Genomic DNA, 19,878 nt, shown 5'->3' with positions numbered 1-19,878 from the left:
TCCCCCCAGTTTCTTCTCCTCACCCTTACTTGGGGGGTGAGCAACTCAATTAGCAGTGCCATGCAGTAGCAAGGAGAAAGGGGAGGGAAAAAGGGAAAGGACGAGAATAATGAGAAAAGGAGGAAAGAAATTCCACTGCTCACTACATCGCAACCACCCAGCCCTTCCTTTCTCCTTATCACTCCCAGGGCTTTACAGTCTTGCTCACAGCAAGCCCAGCCCCCCGATTTCCTCATTCTTCCTTAGTCACCTCACCCTGTCCACAGACCCCGCTGCCTCAGACCTAGGGAATTTGCTCCTCTTGATATCCTGGTGATCGATCCACCTTGGCCAACTCTCCTGCCTCAGGCCAAGGAAGAGCTGAGAGGAAGAATTCACCTGGAAAGGGAGAAGGCGAGGCCAGGACACTTAATGGTTAATATAACTTGGGGGCTAAACGGGAACCTTTACCACCACTGCCAAAACTATTTCTTTGGGAAATATACTTCGAGTTTCAAATTTCTTATGCTCTTTTAGAATAACACAACCCTATTTGGAATTGGGGATATATAATTAATAATAATATAATTATTTCCTGATAAATTATAAAGATGTTAAAAATCTGTAAATGCTAAACTACTGGATTCATGAAACCTGCACTCTAAAGGTCAGCTACTCCCAAGCTTGCCAAATATCTGTTTGACCTGGAATCTGGTTATATATGTAGACTCTGTGAGTTCCTATAAACTAGTCCCGTAGGTGAGATCCAAGCTCTCTTCCCTAAGTGTTAAGAAACTATGAGACACTCTTCCGATTACTCCTGCAGAAAAATCTTAAACAGGGTTCATCTGCACTTTTTGTTTTTTTTATATCATTTCAGAACCCTACAGTGTTGGATTTTGAATTACTCTGAGGAACAGGTCTCCAGTTTCAACAGCCAGACTACCAAACAAGATTTCAACGTGGATCCTCAGCTCACTTCTCATTTATCTTATTTTAGGGTGTCCAAGTGTCTTCCTCCGGAAGCCTTGGGTTTTGCTTTCTCATCTATTTAATGTTATTTACAAAAGGTACAATTTTACAGGCAAAACTGTTAGTTGGGACCTAGAACTTCAGGCTTTTGATTCAACGTGCACATTTTAGGAGTCTCAAGCCTGTTTAGGGCTCTCTGCTTGAGGCCTAAAGAAAAATCTCTGTGGAAAGCTCCATTCAAAAGCAGAGCTCATCCACTCTTCACCAGGCTGCACTACTTGACCGCCTGCAACCTGTTCACAGCCGCCCTTGGTTTCCTGTGGCTTCCAGAAAGTACCTGAATTTATGAATGCCATCCAGCTGACCTGGCTGGCTGTGAACTTTAACCCCTTCCAACCTGGTTCCCCTTCCAGCCGAGCAGCCATACTCCTAATTGTATAAGAAGCATTATCAGACAGAAAACACGTTCCAGAAGCTTACAGTTGGTCTAAGAGAAAATGACAAACTCTTGGGATTTAAACACGAAGGCAAAGAGGAAACTTACACCAAGGGGCCAAATCTCCAATTTCAAGAAAAAGACTTCATCGTAGCTACAGATAGCAGTATATAATGAAGAAGCCAAATTCATTTCTCTCTCCCTTTCTCCCTCTGTCTCTGTCTCTCTCTCTGTTTTCTCTTTCACGCCCCATCCCCCACCGCTACGCACACACCCCCCCCGTGCACGCGTGCACACACACACACACACATACACACACAATACAAAAGCATGTTAAAAGGAAGACAGTACCAACAAAACTGTTCCATGAGAGAAGGGCAGGCATGAAAAGTTAAATGTATTTTTTTTAAGTTGGATACATAACTCAAATTCTCCACAGAAATATTTACGCTGAGGAAGAGGCTTTTGCCTCTTCCAGAATGCTAATTTGCTAATTCCAGAATGGAGTCAGCTATGAGGACAGTGAGGCAAGCGAGGAAGTCATCTTTTATGGGATAAAGGTGGAAGGGCAGAAAGGACTATGAGTAAAGAAAAATGCTAAGATATCTGAAAGAACAATTTATTTTATTTGGTGCACTAAGATTTAATTAATTTTATTTATTCATTCACCCAATAATCCTTTTTTTAGCCCCTATCACGTGCGACGTATGTTACTATTTCTACAAAAGTCCCATTTTAAGACCTGAGAATTAAGAAGTTTGAAGTTGGTGACCGAAGAAGAATGAGAGGACTTCCAAAAGGGCCTATGAGCTGTGTTAGACACAAAACCAACACTTTAAAGGACAACGCAAAGGCTCCTTTTGACTGTGGAGAAGGAAGCGGCTGCAGAGGATGCTTCCTTTGCCTCTTTTTCATTCATTTTTTCATGTACCCAACCAACCTCCACTGATCCCTATTAAGCCCCTTGCTTGGACTCATGCAGGACAAAAAGATATGACCAGACTTCTTCATGGAGCTTAAAACCAAATACAGAATACCAGACATACCAGTTAGTAACCATACCATAAGTCAGATTGACAGAAGGGCTGTCAAGACAGCGGAGCATAACTGGGAGGTCAGAATAGGAAGTTAGTATTTCCCACTAGGTAACTGTACAAGCTTCCTGAAGCCAATCACTGCTGAGCTAGACCATCAAGGGTGGGCAACATTTCAATAAGACGAATGGAATGGGTATACAAAGGGTAGAAAGTGCCTATACAATAGTGAGAAAGAAAGGAGACTAATTAATGTGTTTCCTGCATTTTTCCTATATCCATCCGAAGCTAGTAATTAGCCTTCAACAAGTAAAATAACTAATCCTCAAAGAGTAGTAACTTTTGCAAATTTAGAGGTTTCACCTGACCAAGGACATCATAGGTAAATGCATGGATTTCAATAACTTCACATTTTTTACACCTAGCAAATAAAGCTCACTAAATTAGCCAATTTCCTCCCCTGAGTTCTAGCTGTAACTTCCAAGTTGGTACGGTGGATGCCCCAGGACCTCTCTGGTCCAGTTCTTTCATACATATCTACTACTACTGGTTCAAATTCTTTGAATCAGCTACTAAGATAGGTCAACCACTTCACACTTGCATTGTAAATACCCTTACTGACTATATGATAAAGGAGACTGCATTTGGGATAATTTAATATATACTTAACTAATTCACTTTCTCCCCAAGTGGTTTTTCTCCACGTGTGAGATTTTACCTATCTCACAGAGTTGTTGAAGATTAATTTCAGGGATGCGCGTAAAAGGGCAGTGGTGCAGTGTCTAGCACCTAAGTGTTACCTGGGATGCTGATGTCTTGGTCCAAGTTGCAGCTGGCCATCTGGAGCTTCATATGGCTCTTCTATCTCATATACATTTGTATCAGTGTCCTCCATGCTGCTGGAGTTCTGCCTTTCCAACTCTGGTGTTTCCCCTACAGCCATAACAAATGGCAAGTTCTCATACTCTGGTATTTCCTCATAATGGCGTATATTTTCATATTCCGGTGCACAGCCACCTGAAACAGATTTGCCAGGTGCCTGAGATGCTGCCTCCCTAGAGAGCATTTGGTCATCCAAAGACTCAGTTCTTGATCCAGTAGCTGCACTGGTCTGGCCCCGACACTTCTTCCTCTTCTTTTGGGATTCCAGGCTGTAGTTATCTGCAGAATGTGCCTTGACAGGTTTATTTCTCTTCTCTTCTGCTAACGAGCCATGCCAATCACTTTCAATCCCTTTTCCCTCCCCACCTGAGAGGCTGCCAACGGTTGTGTCTTCAAGTTGGCTACTCTTGGACCAAAATTTCTGGAAGTCACTCTTCATGAAACAGATGGACAGCTTCATATTGAGAAACTTCTTTAAAGAATTTTTCTTTTGAGGGTCTTTGCAAGGCTTAGTGCACCTTTCCATATCCACAGCAGACAGTGATTTTGCTCTAGGCTTGGTCAGGATAGTTGAAGGTTCACTATTTGAGGATACGGTGATAGACTTTAAGGATTCCGGATTCCCTGAAAAGGGTAATATAGGATGAGGTAATTTCCATACTGGCTTTTCTGAAGACCGTTTAGGCATATCAAAGGAGGATGACATATCATGGTTTTGGGCACACAGTCGAAGTTGATTTCTTTCTGGACCCTTGTCTGAGTATTTTTCCTCATTTGAGGGATAAGAACTTTTCTCCACAAGCTCCTCTGAGGCAGCCTTTTTAAGCACTCCTGAAGTAGGCAAGCTGTGTCTCTGAGGTTTTTTGGGGACAATTCTTGAGGAACTTCCATCTTTTATTGTAGATTCCTTTTGCACCTGAGGGACAGACACTCCTAGGTTACAGGTAGTAGGCAAACGTTTGTTGCAAGCTAATTTCAGCTGCTTAGGCAGGCTCATAGAGAGAGTACTGCATCTTTTAAAACTGGTCCCTTTGTCCACAGCAGGTAACATACTAGAACCATCTACTATCTTACTGTCAGAACTCAAATTAGAGTCTGTTTCTAAGAGAGGTGTCATTCTTTCAGAGGAAGATGTTTCATGACACATGGCTTTCTGGGAATCAACTAAGTTCTGTTCATCATTGTTAAAGTCCACATTCAATTCACTTTTATTTCCTGGTTTCACTTTGCCAACTTGTTCCTGGTTACACAAAACATTCTGATAAATAACACTGACTTTACTGTTTTTCAAACTATCTTCAAAAAGGCAAGAAGAGTTACTATCTAAAATCTCTGGCTCTTCAGGACTTTCACTAGGAGCATCTACGTGCTTTTGACGTAATAGGCGTGCAGCCCGCGTCTTTCTGGGCTTGGGAGTTGGGATTTTTGTAGTACATGGTACTAAGTGAATTTCTAAGGGACCAAGGTCTTTGACTTCTGATTTCTTACTAACTCTATCTGAAGATAAAAAAGTAATCCTTTTACCATTTGCCAGAGCATCTTGTTCAGGTGAATGAAAGCAAACACCGCCTTTTTCACTGTCATCCTGACAAGTTTCAATATTTTGAAATTCATCGACAGGAAGCTGTAGGTGGCAGTGATGATCAGGAACTTTCTCAAAGCTGGATAGGGAAGGTGACAAGTCTGCAAATTTAATTCTGAACTGTCTGTTGGAATTATAGCCCTCATTCATTTCTGAGCTGTCTGTGGATCTGTGCTTCTGTGGGGAAATAAAAGGTGATGCTCGTTGTGTTAAAACATCTTTAAGTTTCTCTTCTAGGATGCTTGCTTTTAAAACAACTGCACTTTGGCTCTTGACCATTTCACCATTAGAATCACTTCTATTCCTTGTTTTTATAGCTGAAAAGGATTCATCAATGTTACTATTTTCTAAATTTTCAGGCATTTCTAGGGGCTCTAAGACAAGCTGATTTCCACACAAATTCTCTCTATTCCCAAGCTTATGGATACACTCAGAACTGCAGGAACACATTGGTAAAGTACAACCACTGCTCTGATGCCCCGTGTTTTTGCAAGTAGAGTTGTCAGTGCTTTCAGGTAATGCCTGTTTATGTTCTTCCAAGTTCACGATGATTTTCCTTGATAGTGAGTGACCGATGTCACAAAGAGGTGAGCTCTTCAGAACTTTTGGTTTCGGGGCTATTGCTGGTTTCGTTTTCTTTGTTGACTGTGGAACACTAGAAATCACAATATCAGGTTTGGGTGCAACAGGAGGTGGAGTTGGCTTATTATTAGCCACCGCAAACTTTGGCTTGGGGGCCACTGGTGGCTTCTTAATCTCTAGAAAGAAAAAAATAATAATTTGATTAAATAAAAGGACCAGATGATAAATGATTATATTTGATAACTTTTACTTTTGACAATATGGTGAACTTGCATTTTACTAGGTAGACTATATTATATAGAGTCAACATTAGTCTTGAAAATTCCTTAAATTGCCCTTCAGTTCTCGGGTACAGAGCTTTGGGTATACTGTACATTTCTTAGTAAGTCCAATATGGTTTTTCTTCTAACTTTGGAACTGATAAGTATATATTCAGACAACATTAAGTGAAATAACTGGCTTCTGCTTGTCCCCTAAATAGTAGGAGAGAGCAGTTCAGCTCATTTGCTAAATGCTAAGAATTGAATTTGCTTTAATTATTTGTAGGACACAACTTTTTTTTTAATGGTAGCCAAAAAGCAGACTAATTGTATTGAAATAAAAGATTTCTATTCAAAGAAACGAGGAAAAAAGTTACTAAATAATAGAAGAGAAGATATTTGCAATATTTGAAACAACCAAGGATTACTCTTTCTAGAATATGTAAGGAATTTCTGCATATCAACCAGGAGAAAATGTCAACCCAGTGGAAAAATGGTCAAAGGACATAAATAGTAGCTTATAGATGAGAAAACTCTAAAGCTAACATGCACTTTGAAGAGATGCTTGGAATCATTAATAATAAGAGAAAATGCAAATTAAAACAATAATGAGATCTCACTTTATAACATTAGACTGGCTGAATTAAAAAGCTGGATAATGCCAAATGTTGGAGGGAATGTGGTGATACAAGAACATAATCCACTGCTTATGTGATTGGTACAGCAATCCTGAAGAGCAATTGATGGGGCAGCTGTAGTCAAATTTAATATGTCGAGCCTGTGAATGAAGGTACCTGTTGAGAAGGGCTCCTGGTGGCTCATTGGGCTCAAATTTAAGAACAGCCTACCAGCTGTTGCTAAGCAGGGGTCTCTCCCACAAGCTGCACTTCGGGGAGAGAGAAAGAAGCCTGCACTGAAATGCCTGACTGCTGGCAGAGTCGGCTCTTACGGATACCTATTTCAACCAATACTATTAAGACTTTCCCTGTCCAATCAGAGCTATGCTACTGTAACCTCATTTTCATCTTCAGCAACTAATCAGAGTGGCTTCATTCTGACCAATCAGGATTGTGCTATTTGGACCAAGGACACAACTCTAAGCTTTTCATGTGAATAAGCAGTATTCTTCTACCTCGATGTACAGTTGAGGTATATAAATGCCTCTATCAATAATCTGTATCGCTAAAAACCCAAAACAATCTTAAAATGAAACAGAAATCAGAAATTTAAAACTAAAAAGTAATTCTTCTGCATTAGTTGAGGCTCATAATAAAATTGATATTTCTCTGTGCAGAGGTTTTCAATGGGGAATTTTCATTGCAATCCTTTATGGAGCTCGACCCTGGGTCTAATCAATCAGTTTCTGGGGATGGAACCTGGACATCTATTTCTTTTAGGCTCCACAGATGATTATGCTATGTAACCTTCATTAGTATATTTAAAAGATGACTACTATTTCTAGTGTTCCTCAACATTGTACAAATAATACTTAATAACACCTATCATACTGTTAGATTTGTACAGATCTACTTAGCCTAGACACCTAATAAAAGCTTCACATGAAAGACCTATAAAATAGAAGGATATACACTGCCTGAACATCATTTCTTTTAAAGTTTTTAAAAAGTTTTTCCACCTATACTGTCACTTACCACCCAGTCATAGATCCCCAATGAAATTTGAGATAAGATATTTTATCTTATACTTCTTATACTTATGTTGTTCCTCCAACATGATTTAATGCTTAATAAAAACTTAATTTACTGAAAAATAAAAATAAATTTTTTGAAATATCTGCTGGACAGCATTTAATTACTTAAATTAACAAAGACTGAGACTTCATTTGGCAATGAGTTTCTTTTCAACAAAGGAAATTAGTCACAACATTTGGGAAGATATTACATGGAACAGAGTTAGAAAAAAATAAAAAAAGAGTAGAGTGCTCTACTTCCTTTTACTAACCAAGGAAGAATTTCCCAAACCCCTTATATTATGTGTTTAATCAAGATCACATGATAACAGATGCCTTCTCACTCAATATAATGTGATAAAGAAAATAATAAAATATTTTCAAAAAACTTAATACAAATTCCCAAAGCTTTTTACAATTCAGTTAGCTATTCAATAAGCATGTTATCAGTTTGTTTGTTTTTTTAAGCAGAAAAAAATTGTAAAACTCTTCAAAGCCTAATGTTAAAGCTTGATATAATAATCCCTTCAATTCAACTCAATCCATTAAGTCAATTCTTAAAAGAAAGCATGAGTGCCCTAGGCCCCTTCCCAACCTCTCATCTTACTCCAGATAATGAAAATTGACAGACTGTTGTCATGTTGATTTCATTTCTGTAACCATTCCTTTAAAAAAAAAAATTTTTTTTTAATCTTCACCTGAGGACATTTTTTGTTCATTGATTTTAGAGAGAAAGGAAGGGAGAGAGGTTTTAGAAAGAGGGGAAGAGAGAGAGAGGAAGAGAAACATCTATGTAAGAAAAACATACATTGGTTGTCTTTCATTTTGTAACCATTTTTTTTTTATTTTATTTTTTTAAATCTTCACTCGAGGACATTTTTTTTTTTTCATTGTTTATGGAGAGAAAGGGAGAGAAGGTTTAGAGAGATGGGAGGGGATGGAGAAAGGAGAGAAACATCAATGTGAGCAACATTGATCGATTGCCTTCATTACATGCCCAATCAGGGACCAAACCCGAACCTGCAACCTAGGCATGTGCCCTGAAGGGGAATCAAACCTGTGACCCTTAGGTGTTGGGGATACCGCCCAACCAACTAAGGAACACTGGTGGGGCATTTCTGTAACCATTCTTACAGCATCCTACCTCTGGGATTTTTGAAGGAATAAAAAAAAAACTGATTTTGCAAAATGAGAAGTTCTGGAGATTGACTACACAGCAATGTGAATGTACTCAACACTACCGAACTGTACATTTAAAAATGATGAAGTTAATAAGTTTATATTATGTGTATTTTACCACAACTAAAAAAAAAAAAATCTCATCTCATCAAATTAACCTTTTACTTTCTGAATCTTCTGGCTTTGTCAGAAGCTTCCAGGTCATTTAATCAGTCAATTTTTAATTTTTAGTTAAATTGGTTTTTAATCTCTGGTACCAATTTGATTCTTTTCTTTAAATGCGTTTTGTGAATAAGTCTGCTTCCAAAAGACATAAATCCTTGTTCTCTTTAGTGTCCTAGAAGTTAAATTAATTACATATGAGCTGTGGTTGATTCACAACAAATGTAGTAGCCTGGCATTATGTACCTAATGTCCTCAATGCACATTTACTGAATTAAATAAATAGCTGTGAACTTTGGCTCACCATTGTTAGTTAACCACATATTGAAGGAAGCCAACAACATAACTTAAGGAACTGGCTAACCTAATCATTTGCCTTTTGGCAGATCTAGCTGCCTCACTTTCCTTATTTGTAAATGAGGAAGCTGAACAGAACTATAAAGCGTGTAGGATTCTGAGATTATAACTTCTGAGATACTTGCTTCAGGAGAATCCTTATATTCTCCAACCCTTTTGCCCTGTATGGCTTTTCTTCATTTTAACTTTGTCTCCCCCACTAGAAAGCAAGCTCCAGAAGGATAGGCACTTTGTCTCCCTAAGATGTCCCCAAGGGTGAAAATAGGTCCCTGGGAACAGTCAGAACTGCCACATACATGTACCCTTTATTATGTCTCAGTAACAGAAAATTTCTTTTCTAAAAAAGTCCATATCCATTTTAATGTAGAATGTTTTGAAAAGTAGTAGGAATCAACTACAACAGGATTACTGAATACGTTCTTAATTATTAGTAGGAACAAGTATCCAACTAAGTCACTGGTACAGAAATACCTTCATTATTATTATCATTATTTCTTTGTGGCTCTATAATGAAAGTAATACAACTCAAAAAATAACAAGGCATTATATTATGGTCTGATCCAGTGTTAAACTCTTGAAGTAAGTACATGATGTTTGAAAATGAATCCAGCACCTTTGGATCTTAATACTGTATCAACAGTTAGACCCAATGCTTTTTAGAGCAAAGCAGCAAATCTTTTATTTACACAGCTGTTTGGCTCCAGGGAAAAGTAAGGTAAGAAAGCAAAGCACTAGTACCGTTTCACTAATTTATTACAAACATACTGTCATCTGTTACACACAGATGGCTGAGGTTCACGTGCACACTTTCTTAGCTTTTGAACCAGCAATATAGGAAAGCACATGCATTAATGAGACAGTGACATGTACATGTTCAAAAGGATAGAAAATGTACCTCTCCTTTTAAATATACTGATTGGAATAATTCTAAAATCTCTACTATAGGCCTATTCTGCCTATTCTTTCACAGATGCAGAAAAACAAAGCAAGCTCTTCTTCAAGACACATAAAACATAGATGTTCTACATTTCTCTTATTTCCTTAAGTCAACCATCCCAAATATCAATACCACAGATTAGATCTGATATAAACTAACATTCCCTTCCCCAATTGCAAATAACTTTCCTAACGTTATAATGAATTTGATTATTGTTTCAAAAACCACAAACAGCTTGTAAGAGTGAAGAACACATAATTTTATAAGAATGAGATGGAAATAAAACCCAGTTCTCTTCCATATTTCCACTTAGACAGGAAGAATTAAAATAAATCTTAACAGATGGTGATCAAAAAAGTAGTTAATGCTCCTCAGCAAGCAATGCTAAAAACTAACTAACTCAGCTAAACACAGGAAGTGTCCCTCTTTTAAAACACCACAAAAATGTCTGTGGATTTCTTTAATTGTAAAGTTGATAAAATATAAAAATCGCTTGCATTATTCTAGGGTAATGTAAATCAAAACTCATAAACTTCCTGGCTGAGATCAGGTTTCATATTTAAAGGTCAAATTCAATGCTTCTTTAACTGTTCATTATAAACTGTTGGACTGGAATTGAAAACTGATGCATATACGGCATGAATATTTTAAGTATGCTTGACACTCCAAAAGAAGAGAGAGCTAAAATTGGCTGGAAGGATTTATTTAAATTCAACCACTTCAAATTTAAATTAATTAGACTAGATCAGCAATAAAGAAAACTTGAACAAAGGTGAGGCACAGAAATTTAAGATGAAAATAATTCCCCTTAAGTATAAAGCCTCCCTTCGGTAAGGAAAAGAGTTTATAAATAACATATGATGACATCTCCTTCACATACATGTAACATCAGAAAGGAAAGATCCATCATTTTTTCAGGAATACTACTACACAAATACTTCGCTCTTTGCTTTCTTATTACCACTGGCTTCTTGCCTAGTTACCTTTAATGTTACTATACCGAGCAATGCAACGCTTCAATATATCTAGGCTTTAGAAATAAGACAACTTTAGAACATTTAGAGTGCTACTGACAGTTTCAAATGGCAAGAATTTAAAACAAATGCCAAGAAAAGCAAAGATAATTTAATCTGATATTTAAGTAGTGATCCCAGAAGTAACTTTGAGGAAAAACTTGACACTATTTTACTATAAAATTTCTAATGAAAGTTTATTTGTTTCGTGGATGTAACAAAATTCTAAAACCGTAATACTTAACACATTACGTTGTGGTTTAAAAATGAACCAATGTTCTTATAAAGTAAATTTAAAACCACTTGAGTAATTGTTTTGGAATATAAGAACTGTTCCTTAAGAATGCTTAGAAATACAACGTACAGAATTGCTCAAAATCCACACAAAGATAAACACTTTGTCATTTGTATGAAGGCAAAGTACTATCGGAGGCAGCCGGAAAATAGGCTTTGTTTACACTAATCAGGTAGAAATAGAAAGAAATCCATAAAAAATTGGGTGGAGAGAAGCAAAAAATTGCCATCGGTGATTCTATCCCTCTGTTTCTCAGGTAACAGGAAAAAACCAGCAGGATAGGAGTAACAACATTTAAACCTCTTAATCTAATAAGTAATAAGGATCAGGATTTTAAACCTAGTTGATACTAGGTTTAAAGCGACTTAGCACAGTCGTCGAGTTCAACACTCTGGGAACACTGCCCTTTCTTAGAATAACTGATTTCTTAACATGGTCATCTAAACTATTTTCACACGCAAAGGCAAAGTCGCTCAGATTTGAGGAAACAAGCAAACGCCCTCTTTACATTTCGCGTTTCACCTGGCGTGGAGCCCCCGACACGGGTCTCCTTTTAAAGGCAGGTCCCAAGAGATACATGATTTTCAGACAGCCTCTCTTGGCAGGAAGGGACGAGAAAAGCGACAGCAAATGCTGTCTGCCCCGCACTTGCCGCAGTTCTCGGGGAAAGTAGAAGGAACACCACCAACCTAGCCCAAAGGAGAAAGTTGCTCCAGAACCCAAGACTAGCAGCGCCCGCTACAAACTTTCCAGTGGCAGCGCGAGCGCCGTCACTTACCGGCAGCAGAAGTCATGATTCCCCCAGGCAGCTCGCTTCCCCACTCGCCCCCCTCAATCCATGCTCCCCTTACAGTCCATTGTTTCAAGAGTTTTAGGCAAAAAAGAAAAGCTCCCGCTGCGCCCACATTTTTGTCCCGCCGCCCCGCCGCGCAACCTAAGCGCCGCACAAAGGATGCGGCGGGCTCCAGGGACGCGGGGGCGCTCCCGGGCGCGAGCCACAGGCGACGGGCACGAGCAGTGCTCACCGCGCCTCCGCCGGCGCGTGCCCTTCTAGAGCTCCTAAAAAAAAAAAAATCAGTGCTCCAGGCGCCCCCTGCCAGTTGCAGCCGTAAAAGGCGGACAAAAGCTCCAGTCTCTTCCAATCAGAGGGCTCCAGTTTCATTTCATTCCCGCCTCTAGGGTCTACTGAATCATCCTTTCCTCCAATAAGTGTGTATAAAAAGGGGGCGTGATCTGAAAGGCATGCTGGGAAGTGTAGTTTTCTGGACACTCGGGACCAGAGGAGCAGACGCCTGGGTGGCGCCCGTTCCCCCGCCTTCATTTCCCATCGTGCTGAGGCGGGTGGCATGGCGGAGAAGGATGACACCGGAGTTTGACGAAGAGGTGGTTTTTGAGGTAAGGGGAAAATGGCGGTGGATGTGGATTGCCTTTGTTTGAGAAGGATGAGGGCGCAGGCGAAGAGGCAAGCGAGGGACCGAGCCCGGAGTGAAGGATCGGGTGACGCTCTTGCCAGCCCCAGTTACCGAATCTCGGCGATTTCTGGGCCTAGTGTTGGCTGCAGCCTGACAGGTGTATGTAGCACGAGACGCCCTTCCCGCGGTCGTCTTCAGCCTCAGCCTCAGCCACTGCCTCAAGCCGGCCCAGAATCCTCATTGGGGCCGGGGGACGTGAGCCCTGCCTGTTTCTCCCCCGGAGACTGATGCACCCCGGGGGGGCGGCCCCTGAATCGGGGCGGGGCGCAAACGTGTTTTTGGGATACTGACCAATACAAATTAATCTCTTCGTTTTGCGTCCTTGGTTTTTGGGGTCTTTATCCAGAGATGCTTTAGTCCCTGATCCTGGTCGAGGCGTAGCCCCCAAAATGAAGGCAGCAGGTGCCAGTTTTCTAACACGGTTTAGAATAACTGTGAGACCCACGGTGAGTGATTAGGGCCGGGGCATCTGAGCATCTATCGAGGTTAAATTCTTTTGTCCTTTGCTGTTGCGCTAAGTGTAGCCCGTTCTGACTTAAGGCTCCGAGTGTGAGTGCTTTTGTGTGGGACTATTTTAAGACGTTCTCTGCCATCTTGAATGAAAAAAAAAAGTCGTCTTTTTGTTGCTAGTTATTTATCAGACACAGGTGAAAACTCACCACCCCTATATAGGTAAATTGTATATATGTATGTCTTACCTTCACACATTCAACTAGATTTTAAGAAATGTTTAAAAAGAGATGGCCCATTCTGTACAATGGGAGAACTGGGCTTATACAGTATAGAATGATCAGTGTTGAAATATGTGCAAACTGGAATTGGAGGATTGATTTGGAAACCGCTATCTTTTCTTGTAGTCTCAGAAAAGCTACCTACGCCCAGAAAATGCTATCGGAGGTGAATCTTGAACTATGAATCGGATTAGAAAGGGAGAAAATGCAGTACAGGGAGAGAGAACAGAATATGCCAAGGTTGGGAGGTGTGAAAGTACTTGGTGTGGATTTTTCACGGGCGTGAGTATGGGAGGGGTCGCTATATAAAGTGGTTTGATGTGGCTTCAATGCGGTAGTGGAAGGTAGAGCAACATTACCAAAATGAGGAGTCTGGATTTGCAGCGCTCTCTAGGGAAGACAAGAGCCTGAATTTTGGAAATGAGAGGAGAAATAATGGAATATTGTTAATGACTTGGACAGATACTTCTCAGGTAAAATCGAAGAAACAGTTACAGATTGAATGTGAGAACTAAAGGAGATATAGATAAAAATCTAGGTTGCTTAGATTTCTAGAAAAGGAAACCCTATTTTCTTGGATTTCTGAATGTAATAATAATAAATGTGCAAGGTACATTTCATTATAGGATATAGGCCCCCAAATTAAAATCGTCCATTATCCTATCATCCAAAGATGGCCATTATTAACATTATAGTATGTGTTCTTACAGACTTTTTTCCCTGCAAGTATATGTTTAAGTGTGTGATATTTTGTAACACAAAAGATACCATAGAATTTTGTATGTATTTTTATACTTAAATTTGTCATGACTCTTTTCCCATTCATTACTCTAGGAAAACATTATCAGATAATGTATATGTATCATAATGTAACCGTCTTCCCATTACGGGATAATTAATTGTTTCAATATATTCATTGTAATCAATACTTACATAAGCCCATCTTTAATTGTAACAGTGAATTTTTCTTAGAATAATTTCTAGAAGGGAAACCAGTGAGTGAAAAGATTAGCAATTTTTAAAGACTTAATGCAGAAATGTCATATCAATTTAAGTTTCCATTAGGAATAAGCATATTAGTTTCACCAAATTCCCATCGACAGCCTTATTAGTTTCCTTTAATCTTTGCTAATTTTCTAGGAAAAAATAGCATTCCGTTGTTCTAATTTACATTTTGTGCATTTGTTGGAGCCATTTTCATTTCTTTGCTTGAACATTTCTTTTTGTATTTAGAATCAATTTTGGATGCTAGCTTAAAAAAACTTGCATGAGTTTTTCACATGTTACTGATAGAAAATTTTTTCAGCTTGCTATTTGGTTTATTTTCATATGAATGTATTAATTTTTATAGCAGCATAATATTCATAAGAAAAGTCCATAAATTATAAATGTTGATGAATTTTCACATGTGAACACACCCATATAACAAGCACCCAGGTCAAGAAACCAGTATACCAGAAGCTATCTCTTTCTGTCAGTCACTTCTTCCCACTCCAAGGATAACCACTATTCAGACTTATAATAACTTAGTTTTGTCTATTTTTGTAGTGTACACACTGTGAAATTCCATTTGTATATGCTCTTTTATTGTCTGATATATAGATTTTATTTTTTGCTTTCTGGTTTTGTTTGCTTGTTAGATACATCTATATTGTCATTGTGAGCATCTTTATTTCTTTATAGTATTTAATGTGACTATATGTCAATTTTAAAAATCCATTCTACTATTGATGGTCTTTGGTTAGTTTAGTTTGAGACTATTATGAGTAGTGCTATTGTGAACCTCTTAGTATATGTGTTTTGTTGAACATATTTCTGTTGGGTATATGAGGTCTGTCTAGAGGTATCCAGCCATGTAATATGGAAAATAGAGACATTTATTGAAGAAGATACAAGACACAAGAAACATTGTGCATAGGACAATGACGCCTCAGTCCCCTTCAAAGTAGGCACCTTGGGACCTCACACAGTTCTCCCAGCTACGCCATCGTATTTTCCTGAATCTCATCGACAGTCTGAAAACTCTTCCTTTTCAAAGGTGATTTTAGTTTTGGGAAAAGCCAGAAGTTGCAGGGTGCTAAATCTGAGCTGCATGGGGGCTGAGTCACCTAGGTGATTAAATGTTTTGCAAAATACCCTGGATGAGACGTGATGTGTGAGCAGGCGCATTGTTGTGATGGAAGCTGCTAGTCATCAGTTGCCCATAGCTGCGGCCTTCTGAATCATCCAAGTAGTTTCCACAGAGGGATGTTCAAGCTCAGTGCAAAATTTGATGCAGATTCATTGCTTTACTTGCTCAGCCATTTTGAATGCCATGGCCACACAGTACACATGCTCACTCAACGGTGTCTACCGCCCGCACTGACTAGTACAGTGAAGTCATTGTTCACGCATGCACATTCCAGCCCACTCACCTTAGCTGCCAGGTTCTATCAATGTCATACAGACTGTTCTCGTTTTATTGACAATGACTAGACTTTTTCTGGACAGGCATCATATACTTAGAATTGGAATTGCTGAATCATATAGGAAATGGATAGTTCACCTTTTGTATACACTCCCAAACGTTATTCCAATGTGTTTGTACCAGTTTATACGCCTGCCAGCTGTGTTTGAGAGGTCCAGTTGCTCCACATCCTTGCCAACACTTGCTAACATTAGTCTTTTTTTTTTTTTTTTAATCATTCTGGTGGGTGTTTACAGTGAGAGGGCATTTTCCTGATAAGGGAACTGAGTCTATTTATGATTTGGGGATGACCGAAGAGCATTAAGCACATTACATTCAAACTCACCTCCTGCTATGTGGCCCAGTTCCTAACAGGCCTGGCCCTTGCAGGTCCATGGCCAGAGGATGGGGACCCCTGTCTTAGGGGAAAATGATTATTTTTAGGAAAGAAAGGGCCCTTAGAAAAATAGATGGGAGATGTGATAATTTTTGACAGAGTTTGGGTGTGTAGGCCTCCTGTGATTAAGAGTTGGTCTTCTCTGGTTGATGAAGCTCCCAGAGAAGGTATTTATCACAATTGAGCTCCTTTTGGAAGATTTACCTTTAGGCAGATAAGGGGAGTTCAGAGAAAGCCTCCCCCTGTATTTGCTGTTTTCAAGTGCCTACAGCTCAAAATAATCAATATAGTCAAGTGGCATATTTTGAAGTGCACATTTCTGCTACCCTTTACGAATGATATGTTCCTTGAGGGTATAGCTAAATTGGTCCTTAAATTATCTAGGCCTTTGCTTGGGTAGGGAGATGCTGATCTACTGACTCCATTTCTTTTATGATTGTTGCTCAGTTCCAGTTTTCTGTTTTGGGGGATATTTTAATAGTCTTTGTTGTTGTTGTTGTTATTTTAATTCTGAAAGGAGGCAGGGTAATATATTTGTTAAAGGAGTTGACTCTGGAGCTGTACAGCATAAGAAATCCTAGCTCCAGTATTTATTAGTTGATGAGACTTTGAGGAGTTCATTTAACTTTTCTGTGCTCCAGTTTTCTCAATATTAAATAAAAGTAACAGTACTAATCTCACAGAGCAGTTATGAGTATTAAATGACTTAATATACATATAGCGCTTAGATGAGTGCCTGGCACATTGTAAGCATTCAGTTAATGTTAGGTTTTTGTTTTTGCTTTCAGAAAATTGCTTTTCATCTAAGTTTTCGAAGTTATTGGTGTAAAGTATTTTTAGTAGTTTCTCAGTTTAAAGTTTTATAACACTAATTAGATCATGTTACTTAGGTTTATTTATGCCCTCTCTCTTTATGTTGCACAGGTTTGCCACAATATTGACTTACCAGATAGATTTTTTTAAAATAACTAGTTACTGGTTTTGTTTTAGCAGCTCAATTGAGTGTGTTTATAGTTTTAATATTTTTTTTAACTTTTTACTTTTTTCTTTAATTTCCTTTTTTCTGCTTTCTTTGTGTTTATTTTTGCTGTTTTTTCTCTAGCTTCTTGAGTTAAAGACTTAAGTACTAAAAATAATTTGTAAGGTTAAAATTTCCTTTGAATATTGTACTGACTGTATCAAGAGTTTTGAAAAGTAGTTTGTCTCTTGGGTTTGTAATTTCCATTTTTGTTTCTTCTTTAGCCCATGGTTTATTTAATATACAGATGTATGGGTAAGGGATCAGTGTTATAGTTAGTAATGAGTTTTCTCCATGTGCCCCCATGGATCCATATTCCATTCCGATCATTGTGGAATGTATCACATGTATTCTGTTACCCTTTGGGCACTTTTGAGTTTAGTCAATGAGAAGGATCTGCAAATCTAAGGTATCTTAGTCTGTTCAGGATGCTATAACCAAAATGCCATAGACTGGGTGGCTTATAAACAACAAAAATTCATTTCTCACACTTCTAGAGTCCAGTAAATCTAACATCATAGGGCCAGCATGGTTGTTCTGGTGAGGACCTGCTGCCTGGTTTATGGATGGCTGTCTCTTCCCTCTGTCCTCACATGGGCACAGTGTGAGAGAGCTCTCTGGGATGTCTCTTACAAAGATAATGATTCCATTCTTGAGAGCTCCAACCACACAACCTAATTATCTCTCAAAGACCCCACCTCCAAATACTATCACACTGGGGATTGGGTTTCAACCTATGAATTTTGGAAGGACACAAATATTCAGTTTATAGCAAGAAGGTAGAAGAGAGCAGTAGAGAGGTGCTCCCTCCAGGGCTATCATTTGGTGGTGATTGTGTTCCTATAAGTAAAACCACAACCCTTATTGGGGCACCTCTTTAGCTTCAGCTCTTCTAGGGCTTCGGTGACACTGCTTCTTTTCCTTGGCCTTCAGGCTGTTGCTACACCCTGGGTCTTTCACTTTTCCTGTTGGTTGCCTTAATACTGCTTACAGCATTGGAAATAAGTGGTCATTTCATTAAACTGCAGCGCCTCTTTTGCAGAGCTGAAAGCATGGTCTGTCTTCCCAGGCATTACAATACTGTGGCAATAACTTTATCAGAAGCTTTGCCATTTGGCTATAGTGGGTCATCAGATTTTTAGCCTGCAGTACGTTTCCTTGCCATTCATTACTCAAGTACTAAGCCAGTGCAGCATTTTTCAGTTTCTGTTTAAACCAGCACTGCTCGACACCAAGTACTGTATCAGTCGTAGGTCCTAGTGCAGAAAACAGAAACCCCTCTATTATAAGCAGGAGAAGACTTAATAAAGGGAAATAGAATACTGTTGGAAGTTCTAGTGGATTGAGCTCTATCAAGGTTGTTAGGCTCATGAAAGCAAGAACCCACGATCATCATCACGATCGTAGCTACAATCCAAGAATCCAGAGGCCATCACTATATCTGCTTCTCAGTCACATACTAAGCTGATACAACGGTACTGTAACTCAGAATGTAGCCACTGCCTCTACCACAACTGCTTCTGCATTAGCAGGAAGCTGAAGAATGCATTATGGAATACTTCTTTAGAAATTATTTTACCTCCACAGCTTTAATAGCAAAAAAAAAAAAAAAAAAAAAAAAAAAAAACCGCACACCAAAGCAGCAAGAAGTGAACCTCTGCTCTTTTTCCACCTTCCAAATAAATCACTCCCAAGTATACCTAATCGGAGGAGCCCAGTGTATATCTAGAACCCTAACTGCTATATAATTAGGGAAATGCCACATTTAGCTTTCCCATTTCTTTAATACAAGGGGCACACTAGAAGGAAGGAAGGTAGAATAGTGGTTGAACAAATCAGGCCACCATATCCATCATAGGACCTAACCTCTCCGCCCCCAAGAAAAGGTAACTGGGATAATTTTTTGTATATTTGGTATATTACTCTTACTTTAATGATTTTCAGAGACAGAATGATTTATGTCTTAAGACAGAGTTATATGCTGCATTAAAATAAAGAATTTTAAATCAAGTAAAGTTTTGAAAAGTATTTCAGCCACGTTCTTTTCCTATTTAAAACTCTTTTGAAGTATCTCGTTTCAAAATCGTTTCCTGGACTATTACTTAATTCTACTATATTTTCTTCTAATTTTGGTGTTTCATATTCTCCCTCCAGAGGTCACTCTTGAGTCCTCCTCATCTGGGAGGACTAGGGGTGCACTGAAGGATGGCATACCAGAGGAATTAAGTAAGCGAAGAGAGACTGAGGCCCCCAGGCCCAATATCCAGTCCTTGTCCTTAGAATTGGACAGTCTTCATTTCATCAGGGCTAGATTCCCTATATATATCTTCAAAGTTAACTACGTTACCTTGGAGCCTGACTTATCCAAGAGGCTAAAGTGGGAAAGACAGTGTAACCTCAGACTTGGACCTATTAGGCTGAACAACAACAGGATGAAATTTAGAAAATGACCAA

The 19,878-nt window shown here is 39.0% G+C and overlaps 2 protein-coding genes across 3 annotated transcripts in view; one reads left to right on the top strand and one right to left on the bottom strand.

The window, feature by feature from the left end:
- Positions 1–12,708, bottom strand: part of FGD6 (FYVE, RhoGEF and PH domain containing 6) — a 111,048-nt gene extending 98,340 nt beyond the window's left edge. Inside the window, exons 1-3 of the mRNA XM_090275093.1 lie at positions 12,482–12,708; positions 12,139–12,419; positions 3,222–5,643 (exon numbers count right to left, since the gene is read on the bottom strand). Coding sequence (XP_090131219.1) covers positions 3,222–5,643; positions 12,139–12,419; positions 12,482–12,708 — 2,930 coding nt within the window. The remainder of the gene's footprint in view (positions 1–3,221; positions 5,644–12,138; positions 12,420–12,481) is intronic.
- VEZT (vezatin, adherens junctions transmembrane protein) overlaps positions 12,646–19,878 on the top strand; it is a 57,329-nt gene continuing 50,096 nt past the window's right edge. For both annotated transcript variants that reach the window (XM_090272677.1, XM_090272676.1), the window contains exon 1: positions 12,646–12,755. In XM_090272677.1, coding sequence (XP_090128803.1) covers positions 12,720–12,755 — 36 coding nt within the window. In that variant the 5' untranslated portion in view covers positions 12,646–12,719. The remainder of the gene's footprint in view (positions 12,756–19,878) is intronic.

Source organism: Furipterus horrens, unplaced genomic scaffold (genome assembly GCF_987537825.1).
Source record: "Furipterus horrens unplaced genomic scaffold, mFurHor1.1.pri manual_scaffold_4, whole genome shotgun sequence".
In the NCBI taxonomy this organism is placed as follows: domain Eukaryota; kingdom Metazoa; phylum Chordata; class Mammalia; order Chiroptera; family Furipteridae; genus Furipterus; species Furipterus horrens.
Note: the sequence above shows the minus strand (reverse complement) of the source record. Positions and strands in the feature narration are given on the sequence as shown.